The 23,598-nt window shown below is 35.2% G+C and overlaps 2 protein-coding genes across 5 annotated transcripts in view; one reads left to right on the top strand and one right to left on the bottom strand.

The window, feature by feature from the left end:
- The window catches only part of LOC106074202 (C-type lectin lectoxin-Lio2-like), a 41,821-nt gene extending 31,579 nt beyond the window's left edge, over positions 1-10,242 (top strand). For 2 of the 4 annotated variants that reach the window (XM_056011478.1, XM_056011479.1), the window contains exons 3-7: positions 1,637-1,722; positions 5,806-5,878; positions 8,060-8,281; positions 8,981-9,058; positions 9,530-10,242. In XM_056011478.1, the coding sequence (XP_055867453.1) occupies positions 1,637-1,722; positions 5,806-5,878; positions 8,060-8,281; positions 8,981-9,039 (440 nt within the window). In that variant the 3' untranslated portion in view covers positions 9,040-9,058; positions 9,530-10,242. The remainder of the gene's footprint in view (positions 1-1,636; positions 1,723-5,805; positions 5,879-8,059; positions 8,282-8,980; positions 9,059-9,529) is intronic. The other 2 variants (XM_056011475.1, XM_056011477.1) reach the window with 1 other exon arrangement.
- A 7,100-nt stretch (positions 10,243-17,342) lies between these two features.
- LOC106065127 (uncharacterized) lies at positions 17,343-22,964 on the bottom strand. Its single transcript, XM_056010705.1, has 6 exons — positions 22,803-22,964; positions 21,658-21,965; positions 19,650-19,814; positions 18,581-18,697; positions 17,727-17,888; positions 17,343-17,559 (listed from the first exon to the last, which is right to left on the bottom strand). The coding sequence occupies exons 2-6, from the start codon at positions 21,944-21,946 to the stop codon at positions 17,465-17,467; spliced, it is 828 nt and encodes a 275-aa protein (XP_055866680.1). The 5' UTR covers positions 21,947-21,965; positions 22,803-22,964; the 3' UTR covers positions 17,343-17,464.
- Between the last annotated feature and the right edge of the window lie 634 nt (positions 22,965-23,598).

The following is a 23,598-nucleotide window of genomic DNA, read 5'->3' as shown; positions in this document are numbered from 1 at the left end:
ATGCCTGATTTATGAGTTATGTTCAGCTCCTTCTATTTGGCCACAGCAGAGTTTTGACTTGTTCAAAATGGCAGACTGTCCGTAAAATGTGTTAATAATGATAATTGCACTAATAATAATAACAATAATAAAAATAATAATAACTAAAGATTAGAGGAGACGCGGTGGCTGAGAGGTAAGGTGCTTGGCTTCTGAACCGGGTGTCCCGGGTTCAAATCATTGTGAAAACTGGGATTTTCTATTTCAAGATCTTTAGGGCGCCTCTGAGTCCACCCAGATCTAATGGGTACCTGACAATGTTTGGGAAAAAGTAAAGGCCAACGTCGTTGTGCTGGTAATATGACACCCTTTTTAACCGTGCGTCACAGAAACAGGTAACTTTTAGATCATCTGCCGTATAGATGGCAAGGTCTAAAAAGGGAACTTTAACTATTATACTTAGAGATTAGGTGACCAAGGAAGTTATCTAAAATAATACTGTACCCTGTTGTTACATCTGAAATTGTCATGTAGAGTTGCGCATCGCTCTTGGAATTCTAAGGCCAGCAAAAGCGAACAAGGGCTCCCTTCCACCGGCCTGAAATGGGCGGAGTGTTCCTCCTTCCCACCACCCTTTCTGACCTGAGGGGAAGGGCTGAGACACGGGTTAAACCTAGAGTTGATTTTGCGTTCACTTCCGGTGACACGGACACTCCGGACTCGGGACCCCCGTCATGTTCCTTTGATCTACCAGGCTAACCGTGCGAGACACACCATTTATGTAACGGCCCCTTGAGGAACGGCCCCTGGACGTTGACAGATCGCTGCGGGAGCTCTTTTACATCCCCGCACAGTGACATGAGGATGTTCTTACACCCTCTTAGGCACTCCCATTGGCCTAGCCGTCCCCATTCACGACCGTTTCCACCCGGGCGCTACGATGAGGCAGGGTAGCTCGCTCGGTTAATGTTATATCAACCGAGGGGATAGTGACAAGTCGAAGAAACATTCGAGGCCCTAAACATCTTGTAAACCTGTCAAAAGACAGTACTGCTGCTCATTGAATTGGGCAATGATTTTTTTTTCCTACTTAGCTAATGTCGACCCTTCCAGAGAATAAAAATGAACTTATTTCTACAATAATAATAATTGTTTAAAAAAAGTACGACTCTAAATCCTGGCAGTGACAATTATTACCAAAAGAATAATAATATACAAATAATTTCACCAAAGAACAAATGGTTAATGAGGTCTTCACATAACTGAATAATTGAAATCCTGGAGTCTTATTAAGAAGGTTTGGGATAAAAGGGGGGGGGGGAGACTTTGTTCTCACTTACTTCCGCGGCGCGCTCGCCAGGCGACGCGATTACATTGTGATTTAATAAGCATTTTTTCTATTACTTGTTGTTATCGTTACAGTAGTTACGCTGAGGTGGTCAGTTGTAGTCAAACTGAATTTCCATTTGATTGGACCAATAAAGAATAATATCTTTCTTTTTTTTCTATTCATTCCATAGATCTATCACTCTGACATCAAAACTGTCTTTCTCTCCCTGTCTTTTACTCTGTCTCTCTATCCTCTTTTTCTCTTAAAAAAAACAACAGTTGTTTAAAAACACCCTAACAATGATTGCACAATGATTCTTTCTTTCAGTCACATGTTCAATGGACGGCTCCATAGTGTCCACAGGAAGATGTTATAAGAAGTATACGGAGGTCATGAACTGGGAAACAGCCAAGGTAGGGAACTCTGGGATAGGGTTTAACTCTTTCTCTCCGTATTTATTTACCACATTCTGGTGGAATCAACGCTGGTATCGTCAGTTAGGAGAGAAAGAGTTAAAGTAGTGCAGATTTTCAAGCATGTCGGAAAACCTATAAATAGCAAGCCATTTGGTGTATCCGGTGTAAGAAATAAAGGGCGTGTTGATAACCTATGTATTTAAAAAGCTACACGTCGACTTTTGTGCACATTGTTGCACTGCGGAATCAAGTTTTATAAGCTCATCTCCTCATACATTGTGATTAGTTGAATGTATTGTTCCGTTGATCGTGAAACTCTCCAGTAAGCCGAAAAATTTCAGTTTAAGTTTTAATACAGTAACCTGTCAATCTCATAAGATTGTCCAATGTGTTCTAATTTTAATTAATATAACACGTTTAAAATAAAAAAAAAAAAAAAAATGGTATTTAGTTGTTTTTTTTTGTGTTTTTTTTTTTTTTGGGGGGGGGGGTAAAAATAGAAAGAATAACAAAAGTCAATATGCAGACTTAGGGTACGATAAGAAAACATCATCATCCTCGGCAGCATCATCTTTCTTTGCGTTCCTCATGGAACATAGGGCCTCAGTAAAATCACTCCACTCTCCACGGTCTCTTGCTAGTTTCTTATAAATTCCCAGCACTTTCCTGTCCTCTCGGCTTCTTCTAGTACAATGCTTTGCCAGGTTCTGTTTAGTCTTCCTCTGCGTCTTGTGCCCTGGGGGTTTCATTCTATGTTGTTATCTTTTCTATATCTCTCTGTCCACTCATCTCCCACAGTTTGGTGTTTTCTAATTTGTCGTACCAAGTGTATTTTTAAGATATTTCTTAGACATCTGTTGATGAAGGTTTGTGCTTTTTTTTGTTTTTGTTTCGGTTGTTCTCCTTAATAAGAAATGATAGAAAGTTAATAAAGGATAAGTCTGGAATATAGTAGCGTTGATTCACCCAACTGCTTTGACCACTTACCGAGACCAATCGTCTATAACAGTTATGCCCAAAATAAGGCCCGCGGGCCACATCCTGCCCGCGACGTGGTTCCATCCGGCCCACCGAATCATCGGCACAAAGTGTAGAAATCTCCCTTCCAAAAAAAAAAGTAGAAAAATGTATCTTTATTTACGTTTGGGCCCTCACTTTTTCTCCGATGGATTGGTATTATGATCTTTAACATTTGTGTGTTTATGCTTTGGAACTCTGAATGTAGAATCTACCATGAAAAGTGAACCTATCTTTAGTCTGTTTGTTGAACATGATAATAAGCCGACATATTTATTTTAGAAAGAAAGTGTCTGGCTGTTTAATAAAACAACAACATAAAAACGGCATTATTAAATAAAAATGATGGCATTCTTGATTTGATTCGCGACTAAAAGAGTGTTAAACTACGCCTAGAGATTGGAGGATCCATAGGAAAAAGAGACCATAAAATGAGCCGGTGGTTAAGCTACCTACACTGGTACTCACATTTTAAGTCGAGAAATGAAGTTATATTCTGACACGTAACAAAGATAATTGTCCAATAACCTATTAGCTAAGTATTAAATCCACAAGTTTCTACCAAAATAGTTTCAGAACAATTTCATTTCGTTTTTGTAACATTTTGGTCATGTGGCCCGCTAGACGAGTGTCGGAAATTAAAACGGCCCCCGGGTCAAATTAAGTTGGGCATCACTGGTCTATAACGATTGGTCTCGCCCAGACGGAAATCATACTCGTCAAGGATAAACAATGTTTGAGTTTGAGTTTTGAGTTTTTTGGCACATCGGCACACTTTAGGCCATGTCCTGCCCGTAATACCTAAAAGGTTACTCTCCCTTCATATCACAAGAGCTAAATTTTATTCAGTTAAGTTGTTAAAAACAAAGTCTATTCACAGTTAAAATAGTAAAGGTAGTGAAAATGTAATAATTTAGTAAAAATCTTTTGTAAATGTTATATGTTCACAATTTCACAAATCAAATCTTCGTATTGGTATTCACTATTTATGATAGTCACGAGGGAAAGTCTGTTTGATTATCTACTTCTAAAACAATGTTAGTAGGAATTAGGAATTATAGGCGTTCTCAAATGGGTCAACACAAATAAAGTAAATAATTTCTCTAGAGCCATCTCTGGGTATATTGTTCCCCTAGCCACCTCCATTGGCAGCTTCAGTCATGAGTCATTCCAAACTATGAACAACGGCTTGTTTATTTTAATTATTTATAATCCAAGTGTCTGGTGTTTTTTTTTTTGCCTATATTTTTTTGTTTAAATTTGTTAACAAATTAATGCAATTCTTTATTCCCTAAAAAAAAGTTTCCCTTATAACATACTTCACACTGCATGACAGGAGCCAATCTTTTAGAAACTCTCTAACCTTTAAGCTCACACAGACCACCACTTTTAAAAACATTTGAAGTTGTTTAAAACACACTGTCTATTTCAGCCATATCACACCGCAATGTTCCAAAATCGCCTAGAGCATTATGAAGTAGAGCAAACTTTTAAATACCTTGGTACTATCTAGACAATAAATTAAATGTTACTGCAAATACTGATTATATCAGCAAAAAAAAGGCAGTAAAGATTATGATAAATGTTAGCTAAAGGGCTTTAACGATGTTTTATCACTCTAACATCTGCAAGTTGAATATCACTGCCTGGTATGGCAATCTCAACATTATAAAAAAAAAATAAACTTCATAAAATCCTCAATGGACATTAGCAAAAAAAAATGTGGGTAGCTGTTTGAGAAAAACTTTCATGAGAAAGCTAAACAGATTTTTGATCTAAAGAAGGTTACAAAAACAGTTTGTGTGGAAACACAAACTCAAAATCGGCCCCCGAAGTGGTCCACCGAGGCAGGTAAAAAGGCAGATTTCAATACTTTCAGAAATAACATCAGAATGAAATTCTATCAAAGACTAATGACAGAGAAAAATGGAGAAAAAAGGTTGACAGGTCCTGTGTGCTGCCCAGCGGATAGGTGAAAGTGAATGTGAAATTAGGTGTGAACCTGGCCTAACTGATGTCTTATAACGAATATCTAATTGATCTAATTTAATTGTTTAGTAAAGGGTCAATCTCTTATACAAATCCTCAAGAAAAAAAAATTTGTAAACAAAAAATATCCCCTTTGGTTGAGTTTTTTGTATTGGAAATACAGCTCAGCAGTTTACGCGATAATATGAAAAACGACTTATTAATTTTTGTTTTAAATTGTGTCCAATGCATATTAAATAGATTTTTTCTCTTTAAAAAAAATACTAAAAATTGTGTGTGTGCAAATGTAGTAGTTAATATGACAGAACTTACTTAACTTAGCAATAAAAATGTAAAAAAAAAAAAAATATATTTTTTTTTTTTGACAATAAATTTAAACCGTTTGCGTAAATGTGTTAAAAATTTGTAAATAGTCCACTACCTTTCTAGAAAGCCTCCCGTATTTGTTACTATTAATAATAAATAGTTGTAAAAGTGGTCTATTGAAAGACAATTGCTTGCATAAGAGATTTAAAAAAATAGATATTTCGCTTTCAGAAAAGAAAAAAGTAGCCTAAGCAACAGAACTTTGAATGATCTAAAATATTAAGATGTCCGATTTTCATTTTCTCTTCTAGTTTCTGAGATCTTAACGGAACGGACGGACGGACAGATAGGCCCCACAAAACTAATAGCGTCTTTTCCCCTTTCGGGAGCCGCTTAAAATCACCCTTTGGTTCAGGATTTAATGATTTTACCAAAAGAGACACAAGACACCGATAGCAAAGACAGACGCTAAAACTCTTTTGTTCCCCTGGCAATAAAATCTCACAAATTTCACATGTAAATTATGTGTGAGTCTAGTGTGAATGTAAATTTTGGTCTTTTATAGTTATAATGTTTTGTTTGGTTTAATGCACAAATTATAAGACGAATTCCTTATGGATAATAAAAAAAAATTATTATTATTATTATTGTTATTATTGTTATATAGTGCTATATAAATTCGTTTATTATTATTATTATTATTTCTGCACAAAGTTTGTTACTGCATCGAGTTTACACGACGTTAAAAAGTTGTACATGTTTCTTTAGGAGGCGTGTCAACTACTGAATGGATCTCTTGCAACCTTTGACTCAAAGACACAACTTCAGGACCTGGATATAGGTAACATATTTGGACTTAATTACGTTGTTAAACACGTTTCTGGTGTTCCTTCAGATTTGAGAATAATGACATGCTTGCACAATGCCGCAGGACGACGGGGAACGGTTGCGGATAGGTTTCAAACCTGGGACCATCGTAAACATCAAACGATCGCAGGCCACATGACCAGCATGGGCGGACTGAGTGTCAAAGTCGGCCCGGGCATTTCTATGCAATTCGGCCCACAAATTCTATATCATATGATGGGCATCCATTTCTAGGTCTACCTGTCCTCAAAATCATTATGTTAATTATGATAATGTATTAATATGCATGTATACAGTGAACTCTACATCTTTATTAGAAATATAGGCCTTATGTTACTTTTTAATCGCTAAGTATGTAGGCCCTAAAAGGATGAAGCCTACTAGTAGCACTGTCTAAGAACGAATGCCATTACATTATTTCGGAAAATGTGTTAAATTACACTGTAGAGTCTGTGAAAGATTTGTTTTTCAACACGACGCTCAGGGGGCCCTTTTATAAGAGAATATTATAAAACCTTTAACAATTTCATACGTGCCATAGTGGCATCGATGCGGCCCATTTCGGTTGCTCTACCGGCCCATTTGGATACCGGCCCACCGGGCATTTGCCCAAATGCCCATATAGCCATTCCGCCCCTGATGACAAGGCAGCCATCCAGATCCACTAATATCCTTAAAGAAATTTCTCTTACTATTGCTTATTGGCCAAACGTTTGAAATTTGTTTCCATTTCAAACATAAACTTTTTTACTGGTTTGAAAGTCCAAACTTATATACAGTTATATACAGTATTTATTTGCATAGTAAGATAGACAATAAATATTTATATTTTTTTGAAACATGCATATTTATTCTAATTTAAATAACCTGGAGAACGATTATTCGCGAAGGACTCGGGATCATACGATTCATGAAGAAAGAAGAGCACAAACGGAAGTCGGGCGCTGATTGTGAAAAGAGAATTTAAATACCCCCCCCCCACCCTCCCCACTGCAGTGGCTTTGCCTGCATCATTGATGGCAAAGTGTGTAGGTCACAACTGAGTCAGCGTAGTCAAATTTAAAAAATGTACCTCACTCATTGCTAATCTACGGATTTGATTACAACGTCTTTGACAACATTAATAATATTAAACCTCTTCGTTTCATTGGCTAGGATTTATTCATGTGTGCAATTTTGACAGCCATTTTATTCAAAAATGAAACCTGTGGTATAATTCAATATAATATGAAATAAGAAAAAAATATTATTAATGTAAATAATGTAAAATATTAATGTAAACTATATTGTCATCATATCTATAATATTAAGAACTGACGGATAATAAAGATTATTATTATTATTATTATTATTATTACATTAAATAGAGTTCCACAGAGGACAAAGTACTCCCACTTTTCCGTCTGCATGCTTAGGGCGGCTCACTTCCAGCTGTCGGGGTTGTAAATTTGGCCATGGCTCGCCTCCCGGACATCCCTGACAGTCTATTAGTTAATATATAAAGTAATTACAAGAGACCAACGTATACTAGTTAACAACGAGAGTTTATATAACAAATGTGTAATGATTCAATGATAGGATGTGGCATACATAGTTATACACAATACTTAATACTAGTTCAGCGCACCTAAGTTATGTGCAACAGGCAGGCGAACCTTAGTCACAGCGCGATCAGTCCGATCCGGGCATGTGATGTCCACAACCCAATGCCATGGATAATCACCAAGTTGGGTCCATGCAAATTCATATCAGACTCGACTTCAGCAAAGCCCCAAGTCCGAGTCCCTAATCAAGAAAATTGTGTATTTCTTGTGACCGCCATTCAGATTAATGTAATGACAATGACTTAGAGCTACGAAACAACAAAGAAATTAAAATAACCTTTAACCTAACTTAACCAATAAGGCGTGTCTTCGAGTCCGAGGAATGTCGTATTTCCCGTGGCTACACAGCCCCAGCTGTGACTTAACCAATACTGGGGAAAAAACAACAAAAAGAAAGCTCCAGCCAATAATCTGCTACCCTAGCAAAACTAGGAAGCAATGACGCCAACATAGCGCGTCCTTAGAAACAGCGCACACACTATTATAGTGCACAGAAGAAACACACCTAACAAAGAACATATGCGCATGACACTTATTGTGTTTCATTTCAGCAATGCCCTTTTGGATTGGCGCTAATGACGTAGACAAAGATGGCGTTTGGCTTTGGGCAAGTAATAACGAATCGGCCACCAGCTTACTGAAGGACTTGTGGGCCTTGGGTCAAGCACCAAGTACACCTCACGACTGCGCGGTGGTGATGTACATGAACTCAACAGTCAGCGTAGGAGGAAGTACCTGTACTAACCAACTTCATTACATCTGCATGTGGCCAGGTAAGTGTCCCACTCATTTCTAAGCTTGCAGAATTGAGATCAACGCTTATTTGGACAACTGTGTCTTTCAGGAAGTGTTCACCCGTCACTAAATAGCGGCGTATGCTACGCCGCGGGTCTGCTATGTATATTATTACATTACATGCTGGTAACACACTGTTTATAATAATAATATAAAAACAATCTTGTCTTCTATTTTGTCATTAAGTATAGAATGTGAATGTTAATCTTGCTGACATCTATGTTTCTCAAACGTTTTCCATGACGAAACACTTCGCACATTCTGAGGATTTAGCGGAACCATAAGCTTTTTTTTTTGAGAGATTAATTCACGTAGTGGCCTACGTGGCCTATTCCAGAAGTTCGAGGAAGACTTATTTTAGACCTTGCGGACCACTACTGTTCCGTGGAACACTGTTTGGAAAGCAATGCCTAATATTTTGTCGTTCACATATTGAATGTTAATCTTGACTTATATTTAATCATTTTCAAATGTGAATGTTAATTTTGCCTTATATTTTATCATTTAGCACAGAATGTGAAAGTTAATCTTGTCTTATATTTTATCATTTAGAATGTGAATGTTAATCTTGTTTTATATTCTATCATTTAGCTCATAATGTGAATGTTAATTTTGCATACTATTTTATCATTAGCTCATAATGTAAATGTTAATTTTGCATACTATTTTATCATTAGCTCAGAATGCGAGTGATAGTTCGACCCTAGCAAGTAACTCAATACTGTCAACACCTTAAATCAAATCAACGAAACAAGGTAAACATACTAGCTCTATCTAGTTGACATGTGGCTTTACAAAACAACTTGGATATTTTTAAAGTAACTCCCATAGACTTATATCTACTACTAGACTGGAAACCGGAAATAAATTCTTATCCGCGACTGATTGATCGTGAACATTTTGTAGAAAGTTGGATCAAGGCGTTGTTTTGTCAAGTAGTTCAAAGAAGTCAAGTTGGTTTGTTTTTTTCAACCCTAACCTATGTAACATATAATTTTATTTTTTAGATCTATATATAACTATATGCTATCAATATTTTTAGAAATTTCAAAGTCTTAAGTCAAATTTATAACAATGAGAGTTCGGGATGATATCGACTTTATAATATAAAGCATTTTACTATTAATCATTTGATAGTTTGTCGAAATCATAGCGATCAAATCTTCCAATATATTTAAACAGAGATATTAAATATACATCTTCAAAAAATATATATACATCAACAGATGAAACTACTAACGTGACGTTGGATCAAAGTAAGAAACATCTACACCGAAGTGGCTTAGGAAGACATAGATACTATCTGAAAGCCCTTCCTTTCGAAAGGCAGAAGAGAAACCCAAGACTTTATTTTTCTTCTAATGCTGAGGTCAGAACATGGTTGGCTTCTTGGAAATCTCAGATATGAAATCTAACCTTTGGAGCAACAGAGTCATTATTTATTTTTTTATTGTGATGTTGGTATGATAGTGAAACAATACATATAATATATGGAGAGAGAGAAAATAAGAGAGCAAATGGGAGAGATAGAAAGAGAGAGAGAGAGAAAGGGAGAGAGAAAGAAAGGGAAAGAGAAAGAAGGGGAGAGAGAGAGAGGGAGAGAGAAATGGAGAGAGAGAAAAAAAAAGAGAAAGAAAGGGAGAGAGAGAAAGGGAGAAAGAAAGAAAAAGAGAAAAAGTAAGAAAGAGAAAGAGAAAGAAAGGGAGAGAGAGAAAGAGAAAGGGAGAGAGAAAAAGAAAGGAAGAATGAAAGAAAGAGAGAGAGAGCTAGGGAGAGAGAAACGTGGAGAGAGAGAGAGAGATATTTTGTAAATAATTAAACAATTGATAAAAGCATTTTATATTCTCCATGCAATTTTTTGTATACAAAATATAAAGGAATAAATCTCAACTGTAATATGTCTGCTATCTAAGAATATATCTTTGTATGTGCTTTAATTACATATATATATATATATATATATATATATATATATATATATATATATATATAAAATAAAGTTGGATTTAACATACAATGCATTCTTTATTCATGACTCTTGAATAATGTTTGTTTAATTATAGCCAGCACATAAAGGAAAACTATGACATATTAGAAGATGCTAATACAAACAATAAAACAATCATCTAGAATATTGATTGATCTTGTCAGAAAGAGAAATTAATCAATAGAAAATGATTTTCAATGACTTCAATACAAAATAGTTTACAATGCAAATTAAAATGGATGGTACACACACACACTCTCTCTCTCTCTCTCTGTTTCTTAACCTTTACCTTTCTTTTTTCAATTTGGTAACATGTTTAACTGTTTAAATAATAATTAAGATTTCTGGGTATCGTTTTACATTCTCATAAGAATGTTCACACTAATTTGACTTCTATAGCTGGACAATTAAATAAATATAGATTATGTTGTTAGTTAATCTCGTAATGTGTAAAGAGTATTGAAACTCACAAAAGCACTGTTTACGGGTATAATGTACAAATGGCCATTCTGTCCTAGTGCTATTATAGCATGGAATGGGTTGACTGAGCTAGCCAGGAAAACCAGTGACTTGGCAGAATTTAAGTCATATGTTGATATGCATGACTAAATGCATGACGAGTAGGACATATTCATCTTCTTTTTGAAATAACGTCTGTATTTTATAAGATAAGGGAATCCATTATTTCTGTATATGTGGCTAGTATTACACTGTTAAGTATGTACAAATCTTTTATAAACAAGTAAGGCGAGGCTAATCACGTTTACATGAATTACTAACATTTAATATGGCCCATTCAGGCTCGGCCCACCTTATTTGTCTGGTTGCCATTAACGCCAATCCGCCCCTGGGGGCAATACGTCTGTTATGCACTTTTTTTTTTTTGGTCCTAAGATCATCACTGGGTTCAGAGAGATGTTTTGCTGCTGGCTGATTTTGTTAACTCTAAAGACGTCAAGAGAAAAATATAAAACTGACTAGGTAGACAATAGACAGTTTGTAGTAAGAAACACGACAGGCAAAAACTTATTGCGATGTCCGCTTAAATACAAAACTATTGAGATATATCTTTCTGCAGAAGCATCTCGCAAGACCACTGGCGTATACAAGATCCTAATGAAGATGAAACATCTAACTTGAATTAAATGATTGAATTCATTAAAACTTAGCAGTAATATAGTTTTTACTTGACTATTGCTAAAAAAAAATAATTTATATTTAGAATATACATACAGAAGGTAGGAATTTTTTTTCCTTAGAAAAAGACCCCCCCCCCCCACACACACACACACTTTTTCCACTCCTTTGCCAAGAATGTCTTGAGCACGTTAAGGAGAGCTCTCCACAGTTCGAAGAATTCTTTTTGCTTTAGTTTGTATTGCTTTAATTTTACCCACCTTTAAACCAAGAGCTAAAACTAGTATTTCCTTATTCAATAGTACTGAAAGCAAGTGTACTCTCCCTTTAACTTTTTCTTCAATCTGCTCACAACTATTTTAACGCTTACTAAATTGTTAAACATCATAAGCATAATTAAAATAAAACATTTCAATTATAATTTTCTCTCCAGTACTATTATTTATATTACAGTCCACTTATAATGTCACACATTCTTTCTTTTTTTTTTTTGTAATAAAGTTTGATTTCAAATGATTGTATAAATAGTTACCCAGATCGTACATCCTGGTTCAATGATGACCACATTAGTCATCAAGGGGGCTGAGGGCTTTGCACTGAGGTTAACCCTTCTCATGTGGCTGGTGAGACCTATGTTAGCCCGGAATGTTCGGCTGCACACTGGCAGGAAATGTCCTTGGCCTTCCTTTAGTTTCTCTGATGCTTTTCTTCTGCCATCTCTGCTCTCTTGTCGTCTACAGTTTGTGTGCCAGTGGTCACTGAGCGACTATTTTATAGTGTGAACCATTGTTTGATCACAGTGTAGCTATCGTTGGGATATTCAATGGTTCGGATCTATATTAGATTATAAAACACAATAAGTGCGTCACAGCAATAATGCAAACAATTATTAATATCTTCTTATCTTCTTATTTTATATAATACAGACGTTACTTTAAAAGAGAAGATGATTACGTCCTATGCGTCATGCATTCAGTCATGCATATTAACCAATGACTTAAATTCTGCCAAGTCACATGTTTACCTGGCTAGCTCAGGCAACCCATTCCATGCTCTAATAACACTAGGGAAGAAGGAGTATTTGTACAAATTTGTCCTAGCATATGGGACGAGAAATGTGTCTTTATCTTTGTATTCTTCTGAGTATTTTATTAAATTTTGTTTTTGTATTTGAAGATTATGGTTCAGTGTTTTATGTATAATTGCTACTTTACTTTTAAGTCTTCTATCCTGAAGACTTTCTAAATTTAGTGATTTAACTAAAGGTGTTACTCTAGTCTAATGTGAATATTCGTTTGTTATGAATCTCACTGCTCTATTTTGTGTTTGTTGCAGTTTCTTAATGTTTTCTTGAGTTGAGGGGTCCCAAACGGAGGATGCATATTCTATTATTGGCCTAACCAAGGTTAAATAACATTTTAGTTTTATGTTCTTATTTGATTTATAGAAATTTCTTTTAATAAACCCTAATGCTTTGTTTGATTTATTTATAGTTTCATCAATATGTGGATTCCATGACAGTTTTTCATTTATTATAACACTTAGGTATTTTGCATTTTTAGTCTGTGTTGCTAGTTTACCATGAATAAGATAAGTGGAATTAATTTATTTTAGTTTTTTTGTTACTCTTAATAACTGACATTTTTTTGGGTGGAAAGACATGCTCCAATTTGATTCCTGTTTCTGTAATTCATCTAATTCTCTTTGTAAAATTTCTGTATCTTGTGTTGTTTTTATTGTTTTATATATTATGCAATCGTCTGCGAATAATCTCTAATAAAATATTGGATAGTTGGTGGCATAAAGAATGAGAACACCCGAGCAAGACTTTTGAGAGAACCAGACCTAGACCTTAACATGGCAGAAAATATATGTCGGGCAGCTGAGACAACTAAATAGCAGCTTAAGCTCATGAATGAAGAAAGTGGGGTACAAGTTGTGAATTCAGCTACCAATAGCTTCAAAAGAACAAAAGGAAATGTGAGGTGTAGCTATTGTGGCAAGGAACACAGACCACGTCAGTGCCCAGCTTATGGTGAAACATACCCCAATTGTCATTGAAAAGGTCATTTCTCGTCGGTGTGCAGATTAAAGCCTGTAAGTATAGTTATGTCAGAAAGTCACGATGACTCACCGGCAGTATTGGCTCTCATGGTCTAAGCAACGAATGGAGCTCACTCATTACTGTTGAAAACAAACAAGTCACATTCACGTTGAATACAGGAGCACAAGTCAATATTCTCCCATACAGAATCTTCAAGCAAATAAAAAGAAAAAGCTTCTCAAATCAACATCCAGATTTACTACTTACAGTTGAGAAAGATTGAAGTTTTATCAGCAAGGCACCCAATAAATGTACTGTTAAAAGTAAGACAACATAATAGAATTTCAAATTGTGAAGACAAATTCAAAGCCAATTATGGGTCTACCAGGCTGCCAACAAATAAAAGTAAACAAAAGAGTCGACATAATAGAGGACGATACACTCTCAGGCCACGTAGACGTATTTACTGGCTTAGGCTGCATGGAAGAGGAATATACTATAAAGGTCAATTCCATTATTAAACCTGTTGTACACGCAGCAAGGAAAGTCCCAGCAGCACTACGTGAGGAATTAAAAAAGGAATTGAGAAGAATGGAAGATGAGGGTGTCATAAAAAAGTAGATCATCCCACTGCATGGGTCAACTCACTAATTATTGTAGAAAAGAAAGGAGGCGGATTAAGGTTTTGTCTAGACCCTAGAGACCTCAACAAAACACATACACTAACTTCGTGAGAATGGATCAAGACTTCATGGTCATGCATAGTATGTGTATCTTCAAAGAGCTGGCTGGGCTAACATATAAGATAGTTCGTATAATATACTAAATGATTTATCCAGTTATACTTTTTTATACAATCCTCAATTAAAGTGGCTTAGATTAATGGGCAATCAGTTTAGAAAATTCCGTTTTTTTTAACATATACCAGAACTCCAAATGTTAGATCTTTGTAAAAACTCAATGACTGCGATAGAAATTAAAACCGCTCTAGACTCAAGGGTGGAAAAATCAGGTTAGAAATTTGAGTAGATGGTTATGTTCTGTTTTGCTGTTGTAACAATTGTTTCTTCAGTTTTTACATTAGATGTAGGGGATTTTATTTTATTAGGTGTTTATTTTAATGTTATTGATAACGATGGCTAAAAAACATCTACATTAATTTATTTCTGACATTGATTCACAATCGGGAATTTGTATGACAGATTTCTTTTTATATTTTGTTTTGACAATAGTGTTTATGGAATAGGATACCTTTTTGTGATTTTTTTTATTATAACATAATTTGTAGAGGTTTTTGAAGGTTTTAAGCTTCACACTAAAGAGAGCTATCCAATCAGTGTATATCTTGGTTGTTCTGATAGTACTAAAAATACTTGCGACCTGTAGAGTAGAGGATGTAAAGACTGTGTTTTTTTTTTTTGTGGCCTACGGTTAACGAGGTTGTCATGAGGCCAGCACAACAACCTACCGCTTTTACTTTTCCTCTAATAACGCTGGATTTGCAGGGTGCAAGTTGCTACCTATGGCTCAGACTTGTAGCTTCAACTTTCTTATTATGGAGAATATTAAAGAAAAAGAACTGGTGTCCTCTTGCATCTTATACTAATGCGATATTAAGTACACTTGAAATATTTGTTTTCATTTTAAAAAAGTAAATATGTGAACACATTATTTTTTTTTTAAAGTTGTTAAATTTTAGCCGTGCAACTACAACATCGCGGAAACTGGTTCAAGAACAGGTTACTTATTGACGGCAATGAAAAGACAAATCAGAAAAACATGAGAACCTCGCACTGATTACACATATACAGTCTATCTGGTTTCACTTGCAGCGTTTTTTTTTAACAGCAATAAAAATATCTTCTCTAAGTTGTGACTTGTGGATTCGTATTTTTCAGTCCATTGTGTCTCAAACAAAAGAGGTAAATTTAGCACCACCCATCTCGCTTGGGACTAATGCGGAAGAAATAGATAATCTTCTTCAAGACATCAACAGTATTACTTGTATCTAAAACGTCATTCAGGTCATTGATAACAAGGTTAAGTCTTTTTGCGAATCCTTGCCTGAAGACAGTTCTGTATACTAGCCATCACGAAATGGACATGAACTTCAGATTAGTGTATTCTAGTTTCATCATCTCTGCCTGTGGTCCCTTCTGGGGCATAGGCCACCAACAGCTTCCCCCAGGCATCTCGGTTCTGGGCGAGTCTCTCCAACTGTCCCCACGACTTTCCCATCTGCTTGGCATCTGCTTCCAAATCGCGGCGCCATGTATTTCTGGGCGTCCCCTCTTCCTCTTTCCCTTTGGTGGGTGGGTGGGGAGGTTTACAATAATAATATATCTTTACAATTGTACTTCAGTGGAAGCACTACGTCACGTGTCAAGCTGCTACATGGCAGAAGTTAAAATTTATATAAAATTTGGCTATCCGGAATTCAGTGCACGTACATGGTCAGCCATCAACTCATGATAAGTCTAGGCGAGTTCACTACAAGAGCAACTTATCTTTACATCTACGCTTCAGTCAACACGGAAGCATAACTTGTTCTGTTGCTACTCAGAATTTAATTGATTCGATGATGCAAAAAAATGGCTAGAATTTTGCTACTCAGAACCATGCACCCCCTGCGGGCGCCCATGAAGCTTGGTAGACTCAGAGGCTTGGTTGATGAAGTGCACTCAGAGGAGACCTAAAGTACTTGAAACCCAACTCTTACCTGTGTCTCCCAGTAGCTGTAGCATGCGCAGAAGCCGCAGCCCGGAAAGGGCTTTAACTGGTCGGCGTAACAAGGTAGAAGGTATCTGACAAGTCCATGACATTCAGTAAGCATTTCGCTAAACATCGCTGCTAAATATCATTTGTGTCACAGGCTCTAGATCTACAATGTTTATCAGTATGTGCTTCCAGCTGCCTAATCGTTAACTACTCCTTTTTTTCCTCACGGTTGATTCTCGAGGTCATTCTCAAATTTATGTTTAGCCACAAGCAGTGGACGTCTGGATTCAGAGTTTATTTTTATTGTAAGTGATAAGAAAGCAAAAGGTAATTTGTTTTTACATAGCTTCTTTAGAAAAGGGATGACAAACTTTGTCTACTTGGAAGGGGGGGGGGGAGGGGAAGACATATACATTTCCAAAACGTTGCCCCAAATATCATTGAGTACTATAGAAAAGAACCTTTGATAAAAAGTTTTAGAGTGGTCGGATAACACCGCGTCACGAGCCTCATATGGCCCTTTAACTGTAGATTGGGAATCACTGCGTTAGAATGACAGCCATTTTAATGTTTGTTCAGCTAGGCATGTTTTTAGTACAATGTATAAATTTTGAACAGAAATTATTAAAACAAGTAATTGTTACCACATAAGTTGTTTTTTTCACCACGTTGAAGAGTAAGAAAGAAATGTAGCTAATTGGTAAGTCAGAACATTATATAGGAGTCATATTTCTTCCCATACCATCACTTTACATAAGTAATTTTCATTATTTAGTATTTAAAATTCAATGGAGTGGAGTCTGGGAACGCATGAGATGCGCTGACCGTAGTGGAAGCTGTCCAGGCGTGAGCAAGCTATTATATCACACTGGAGGACAGGCCACGGTCCTGTTGGCTTATATTTCTCACGGCTAAGGCCAAATTTCGATTTACGGTGCCCCCGCTGCGGGGAAGAAGAGGAAACCGTTTCTCATATTCTTTTTGACTGCCCCAGACTTTTTGATCTCAACAGGTCTGTGAAAATAAAAATTCTAGACTTGTATGGTGACATGCATGCACTACTCAAAACAGCAGGTCCAAGCCCTCACCCAAATGGAGTTTGATGATGATAAATAACATACAAATACTTTAAAAGACTCAAACGAAACAATGCTTTAACCATAATTTCTTTTATTGATTATTTCCCAATATTTGCCTCTGATTATGAAAAGATAGTGATACAATGACTGGAATATTTTTGTATCTCAATTTTTCCATGTTCTTCGGATCTACTCTTTAGTAGGTCTTGGCGTAGGCTTTCTTGGCGTAGGAATCTGCGCTCTTTGGGGCCTGATATTGGCTGGCGTAGTTACCATTGTACTGAGCGTTGTCTGTAAAGAAAAGTTTTCAAAAAAACCAGGTCAAACACAGTGATGTCCTAACTTAAATAAGACATAACGTCATACAAATAGCAATGGGGCAGAGTCACTGCTTTTTTTTTTTTTTTGAATAAGGAAAAAATTTGCTTTAGGTAAGAAACTAATTGTATTACACTTACTGTAAGAACCAGCCTGGTATTGTTTACCGCTGTTATCATACTGTTTACCGCTGTTGTCATACTGTTTGCCGCTGTTGTCATACTGTTTACCATAGTTATCATATTGTTTACCGTTGTTGTTATATTGGTTGCTGCTGGACTGGTATTCAAAGTCTGGAATGTCTAAAAAAAAAAGTATTAACAATTAGCAATATTGTTAGTAATATCTCACACTAGCACACACCAACACACGGGCATACACATACATATTTTAAGTATTTAGAATAAATTATTGCAGTCTTTACAAGATGTTACAATAAAGCATAGAAGGTGTTCTATTACATTGTATATATACCAAAACATCGTTTAAATAAATCGTTTTAGCTTTTTACTTAGCAAGAGAAAAATATAATATAATATAATATAATATAATATAATATAATATAATATAATATAATATAATATAATATAATATAATATAATATAATATAATATAATATAATATAATATAATATAATATAATATAATATAATATAATATAATATAATATGATAGTATTCCTACATAAAGCCTATGCATTAAGCTCCATGGAAGCAGTTTTGTAAAAATTGCTTAAGTGCATGCCTGTCGTGTCCAGCTTTTTTTCTGCCAGCTCATTCCCAGCACTATGGGAACAAGGTTTCGTGGTTCAGGCTAGCAAAGATTCAAGTGCTGTATATGGTCCTCGGGTGGTAGGTTGGGTTCCCTGACATATGTAAACTCGAAATAACATTTGTATATAAAGCCTCTCTATTGGCATCTAGTTAACGTCATTTCTTTTTTCTAGCTCGGCTCGTTAAGAAACAAGAGAACATTTTGAATACTGCAGTACTCACGGTCACAAGTACAGATTCTGGCGTTGAAGTAAGTGCCGTAGGGGCAGTACTCGAGCTCTCCACCGAGATAGAATTGGTAGATGCTGTTGTAGCTTGGGCCAGTGCCTTTGGGGCAAACTGAAACAAAATATTTGTAAGATGACTCTTTATTAACTACTTTTGACATACTGCATTCAGATTAGACTTTGAAACAGACTCCTTTCAAGTACTTAAATATATCTCATTTAAGACCCTGCTCGTTAACCGTTGTCCAAATAAACAGATGATCTTAACATCATCTGCTCTATACATCACAAGATCTGGAAGACTTTACTTTTTTTGTATTCAAGACAAAGGACACAGAGGAGTGGAGAATGACGGTTGACACAATCTGTGTGGTACCCCAACGGTCCAACAGAGTAAGGGAGATAGGTGAAAGGGAAAGTGATAAATAGAAGAAATATTAGCTTAAAACAATCTGATTGGCGATATGTAAAATAGACTAAAACTTTATAAAGTTAATTCTTTATTATAACTATAAACCACATTCAGTGCTCAATTACATTGTCACACTAAATGGATTGTTGAGCTATTCTATAAACTGAAAATTGACGACCCATCATTTATTATAATTTTACAGAATATTTTTGTAAAAAAAAAATTTGAAAAGCTAACTAACTATATCCAATCTTATATAGTAAAGACGTTACTTCAAAAAAGAAGATGATTACGTCATACGCGTCATGCATTCAGTCATGCATATTAACCAATGACTTAAATTCTGCCAAGTCACTGGTTTTCCTGACTAGCTCAGGCAACCCATTCCATGCTCTAATAGAACTAACCAATCGCACTACGTAAACCCTGGCTAAAAAAGAGTAGTTAATAAAACTTCTTTTTTGTTATAAAAATAATTACGATTTTCTAATTGAAATAAAGTTATTCAAAAATGTTGCTGTTCACATGATGTTTTTTTCGTTAAATAAAAATCCGTAAGGTAAAATGAGGTAAAATATTTTACACTGTCAAGAAAGATGAAGCAATTGACAACAATGTATTCTAAATAAAATAAACAGAAACACGTCATCACCTGTAGCGCAAGATTTGTCTGGGACACATTTCTTGTTGTAGATGTCAAAGCCTTCGTACTCGTCACAATCGTAGTAACGAGCCTCACCGTTCTGGCACTCAAAGTAACCAGCGCAGAAGTCTCGAATTGCCAGGCGTTTACCATTGTCACCATAGCCGCAGGGGTCTGAAAAAAATATACCTTAATTTAAATGTTATTACAAGCTGACGCAGTACCACTTGGGTCAAAATATTGCATAATTGTGTGAAAAATACTTGTTTGGTCACCTAGTAAGACGCTATTTAAAAAAACAAACAAACCAGAGACAAGCAATAGAAAAAAATAATACTTTTTAAACTTAAGCTTATGTAAGGGAAGGAAGCACAAAGTATTGACATTTAATTAAAAATTACGAGGTTTACTTCTCCTTCTGAGGAACAAAGTCAATTAAAAAGACCTAAATGATTAACTCCTTGGTTAATTGTTTGATTGATTCGTGTATTGTTAATGACTTTAAATAATTACTAAAAATTTCAACTTGATCCGAGAATAGGAAGTGGTAGAAAAGTGTCAAAAGGTAAGGAGGGGGAGTAAATCCATATATATATAGGCTATATATGTATATATATATATATATATATATATATATATATATCCACAGCTCTCATAAATAGGATTTATTTACCTTTATTTCAATATAAAAAAATAATTTTAAGCAACAAATAAATAACTAACTGGTTAATGTTTTGATTGGGTCATGTTTTGTCAGATTCAATGAATAATTGTGCAAAACTTCAATCTGATCCGACATTTGTTTAAAGTTTTTACCAGACAGGCATATAGATAGACAGACATATAGATAGACAGACATATAGATAGACAGACATACCTAGATTGAGTTGATAAAGACTTTGTAATACTTGTTATATTCTTTTAGCATGATTAAATAATCCTGATAAAGTAAAGTACTCGAAATACTCAAGTTTCTTAGAATAGTTAAGATACTTGAAATACTCGGACGAGTCTGGATACCCAGAGTATTTAAGATACAAAAAATAGTACCAGGAAACATTGGATACTTAAGAAACATTGGGTACTCAGGAAACATTGGATACTTAAGAAACATTGGCTACTCAGGAAACATTGGATACTTAAGAAACATTGGGTACTCAGGAAACATTGGATACTTAAGAAACATTGGGTACTCAGGAAACGGAAGAAACCCGAAGATATATAATGATACTAAATATATTCCTGATGCTAAAATTACTTAGACAACTTTTTGTAATAATAGTACTTAAGAAAACTAAGATCTACGTGAGACTCAGAATTGTACCATAGCTTGCTACTTTCCCTATCGATCAATTTTTTTTTTATTTGTTACAATAATATCAAAGTCACTTAATAAAAAGCCATATTATTTAAAATCGAAATAAAAAATATTTCCTCGAAAATGTCGATTATCAAATGTCGCTTCCTTTTGTCTTTTAACGATTAGAATCTATTCTCTTAGTTTTAAGGGGAAGTAATTCAGTTTATACCACGGCTTCAGTCAAGTATTATTTCCTTCCCTTGGTAAGGGGACTAATTCAGCTAATACCATCACTTTAGTCTAGAACTATTTCTTTCCAAGTTTCAGATACCAAACAAAATAATTAATTACTAATAGTTGATAAACTAATTGGTTGATTTTTAAAACTAAACTGATTCTTGTGTTGTCAGGTAAAAGAAATAATTGTGCGAAATTTCGGCTTGATCAGTTATTGGGTGTCGGAGATATAACGTGTTCAAACTTTTGGCCAGACAGACAGGCAGAGTAAGTTGATATCGAGCTTTGTAAAAATACATGAGAGTTAATAATTGTATGAAAAAAACGCTATTGAACAATTGTTTTATCGTAAAACAAATTCAGTATACCAAATGTTGAGGCAAAGGCTTCGATTCCTTAGATTAGGTATTAGTTCAGTATTATACATAACCGCAGCATAGTAACTAAATTAGGTATTTTGGGTCTTTGCATATTACTTACTGTATCCTTGATCGTAGCTGTTGTAGCTGTTACTTCCTGCCTGGTAGCCATTATAGCTGCTTGCTCCCTTGCCATTGTAGTTGCTTCCTGCCTGGTAGCCATTGTAGTTGCTTCCTGCCTGGTAGCCATTGTAGTTGCTTCCTGCCTGGTTGCCATTGTAGTTGCTTCCTGCCTGGTTGCCACTGTAGTCTTTAGCCGATGAGGCGGCGTAGGCTTTGGTGTCTACCTTGTTGTAAGCAGCACAGAAGGCTACGGCCACTACGGCGAAGAAGACGGCTGCACGAAACATTTTCTTGACTGGCTCTTGACTGGTTCAAAAGACAAGAAAATACATTTCTAGATATCAGCATAAGATTATATGACAAAATATACGAAAACATAATAAAACATAAAACATGGAAATTATTTCATATCAAATCTGAAAGATATAACTGTGTATGTTAAATTGTAAAACCAACTGTGACACAATGGTTTAAGGTTAATGAAAGTATAGATCAAAGGGAGATAATTTGTAATAAATGAAGAAATTTTTTATTAAAAAAAAATAGTATTTATTTTTATATACAAATAATATAATTTATAAAAAGTTATATTTATTTATTTGTGCTGTTTTTGTTATTGTTTTAGTATACTTTCTTTTTATCAATTACAAAATGTATAAATAAAACTGGAGAAACATTAACGCTAATAATAGTTATCATCTCATTATTTTGAACATTTCATGTCACATATAGCACTACAATGATTTTGTTATACCGCCACCTAATAGTATCACACTTGATACTTTAATTACGTATATAAACGCAAATCTATGCATCATCGATCACCCTCTCATGGATCACCAATTTATATAGTTGATTGCAGTAACAAAATTATTAGAATTAATCAGAAAGGACCAGTGGTATTCGCTTAAGCTTTGCCAAGCTTAATATTGTAGATTCAAATAATACATTGTTACATTTTATAACAAGATTGTATGCTTCAAACGTCACATATATGTTAAAGAACTTAATTTATATTAATATTTTATTGAAATTTAACTTTACAAAATGTACAATTTTATTGCAAATAATGTTAGAGCTCACTCTTCCTCTATTCTCGACCGTAATAATTATAAAGATAATTTTTAAAAAAAAACTAGTCACCTGACAGCAACGAAACAAACAAGGTCTGATTCTGTCACAGAACGGGAGAAGTGATGAATCTACGAATTGCGAGCTCTTTTATAACCATTTAAACTTGTGATCTTCGAAAAGAGAAATCCCTTTTTTTCAAGGGTGTATCACTTAGTTGAGATAACATCTACGCCTCAGGGGCTCAAATCTTCATATTGAAAAGCTGGGTCTATGTTACTCAGGCACCCAGGGCGATGCATGAGCAGGAAGAAGATTAAGCGCATTGAAGGCTGCGACGTAAATATAGTTTTGTCTTAACAATCTCGTTCAGATCTGACAGCTGCCTTCATTGATATTCAGCTGTAACTGTGTGTAGAGAAAAGAGACCCAGGTTCTTACTCTAGGTTGGGATAGTCCTGGGGTTAATTGAGTAAAATTCAATAAATTAATAGGAAATAAACAAAAGAAAAATCATTTTTGTTTCTGTATCTAAAAAAACGTTATCGCTGTTTTGTTTTTTCATTAAATTAAATTAAATAGGATTTGTTCTTTATCCCGAGAACATATAAGAAAATCATTAAATATATTTAAATCGACCACCGGCGGAAAATGGTTATGTGGCAAAATATGTAGGTCACAGCTGGGGCTGCGTAGCCACGGGAAATATTGAATTCCTCATTAATCTTCGGACTCGAAGACAAGCCTTATTAGTATAAATAATATTTGATGATTTTAGCTTTCTCAATATGCTATCATCCTATCACAACTCTGGAACATTTGGGAACATTGTAATTGGGGGGGGGGGGATATATGGGTATATTTTCCG

Source organism: Biomphalaria glabrata, chromosome 14 (assembly GCF_947242115.1).
Source record: "Biomphalaria glabrata chromosome 14, xgBioGlab47.1, whole genome shotgun sequence".
Classification (NCBI taxonomy): Eukaryota; Metazoa; Mollusca; class Gastropoda; family Planorbidae; genus Biomphalaria; species Biomphalaria glabrata.
This window is presented reverse-complemented; position numbering and strand designations above follow the sequence as displayed.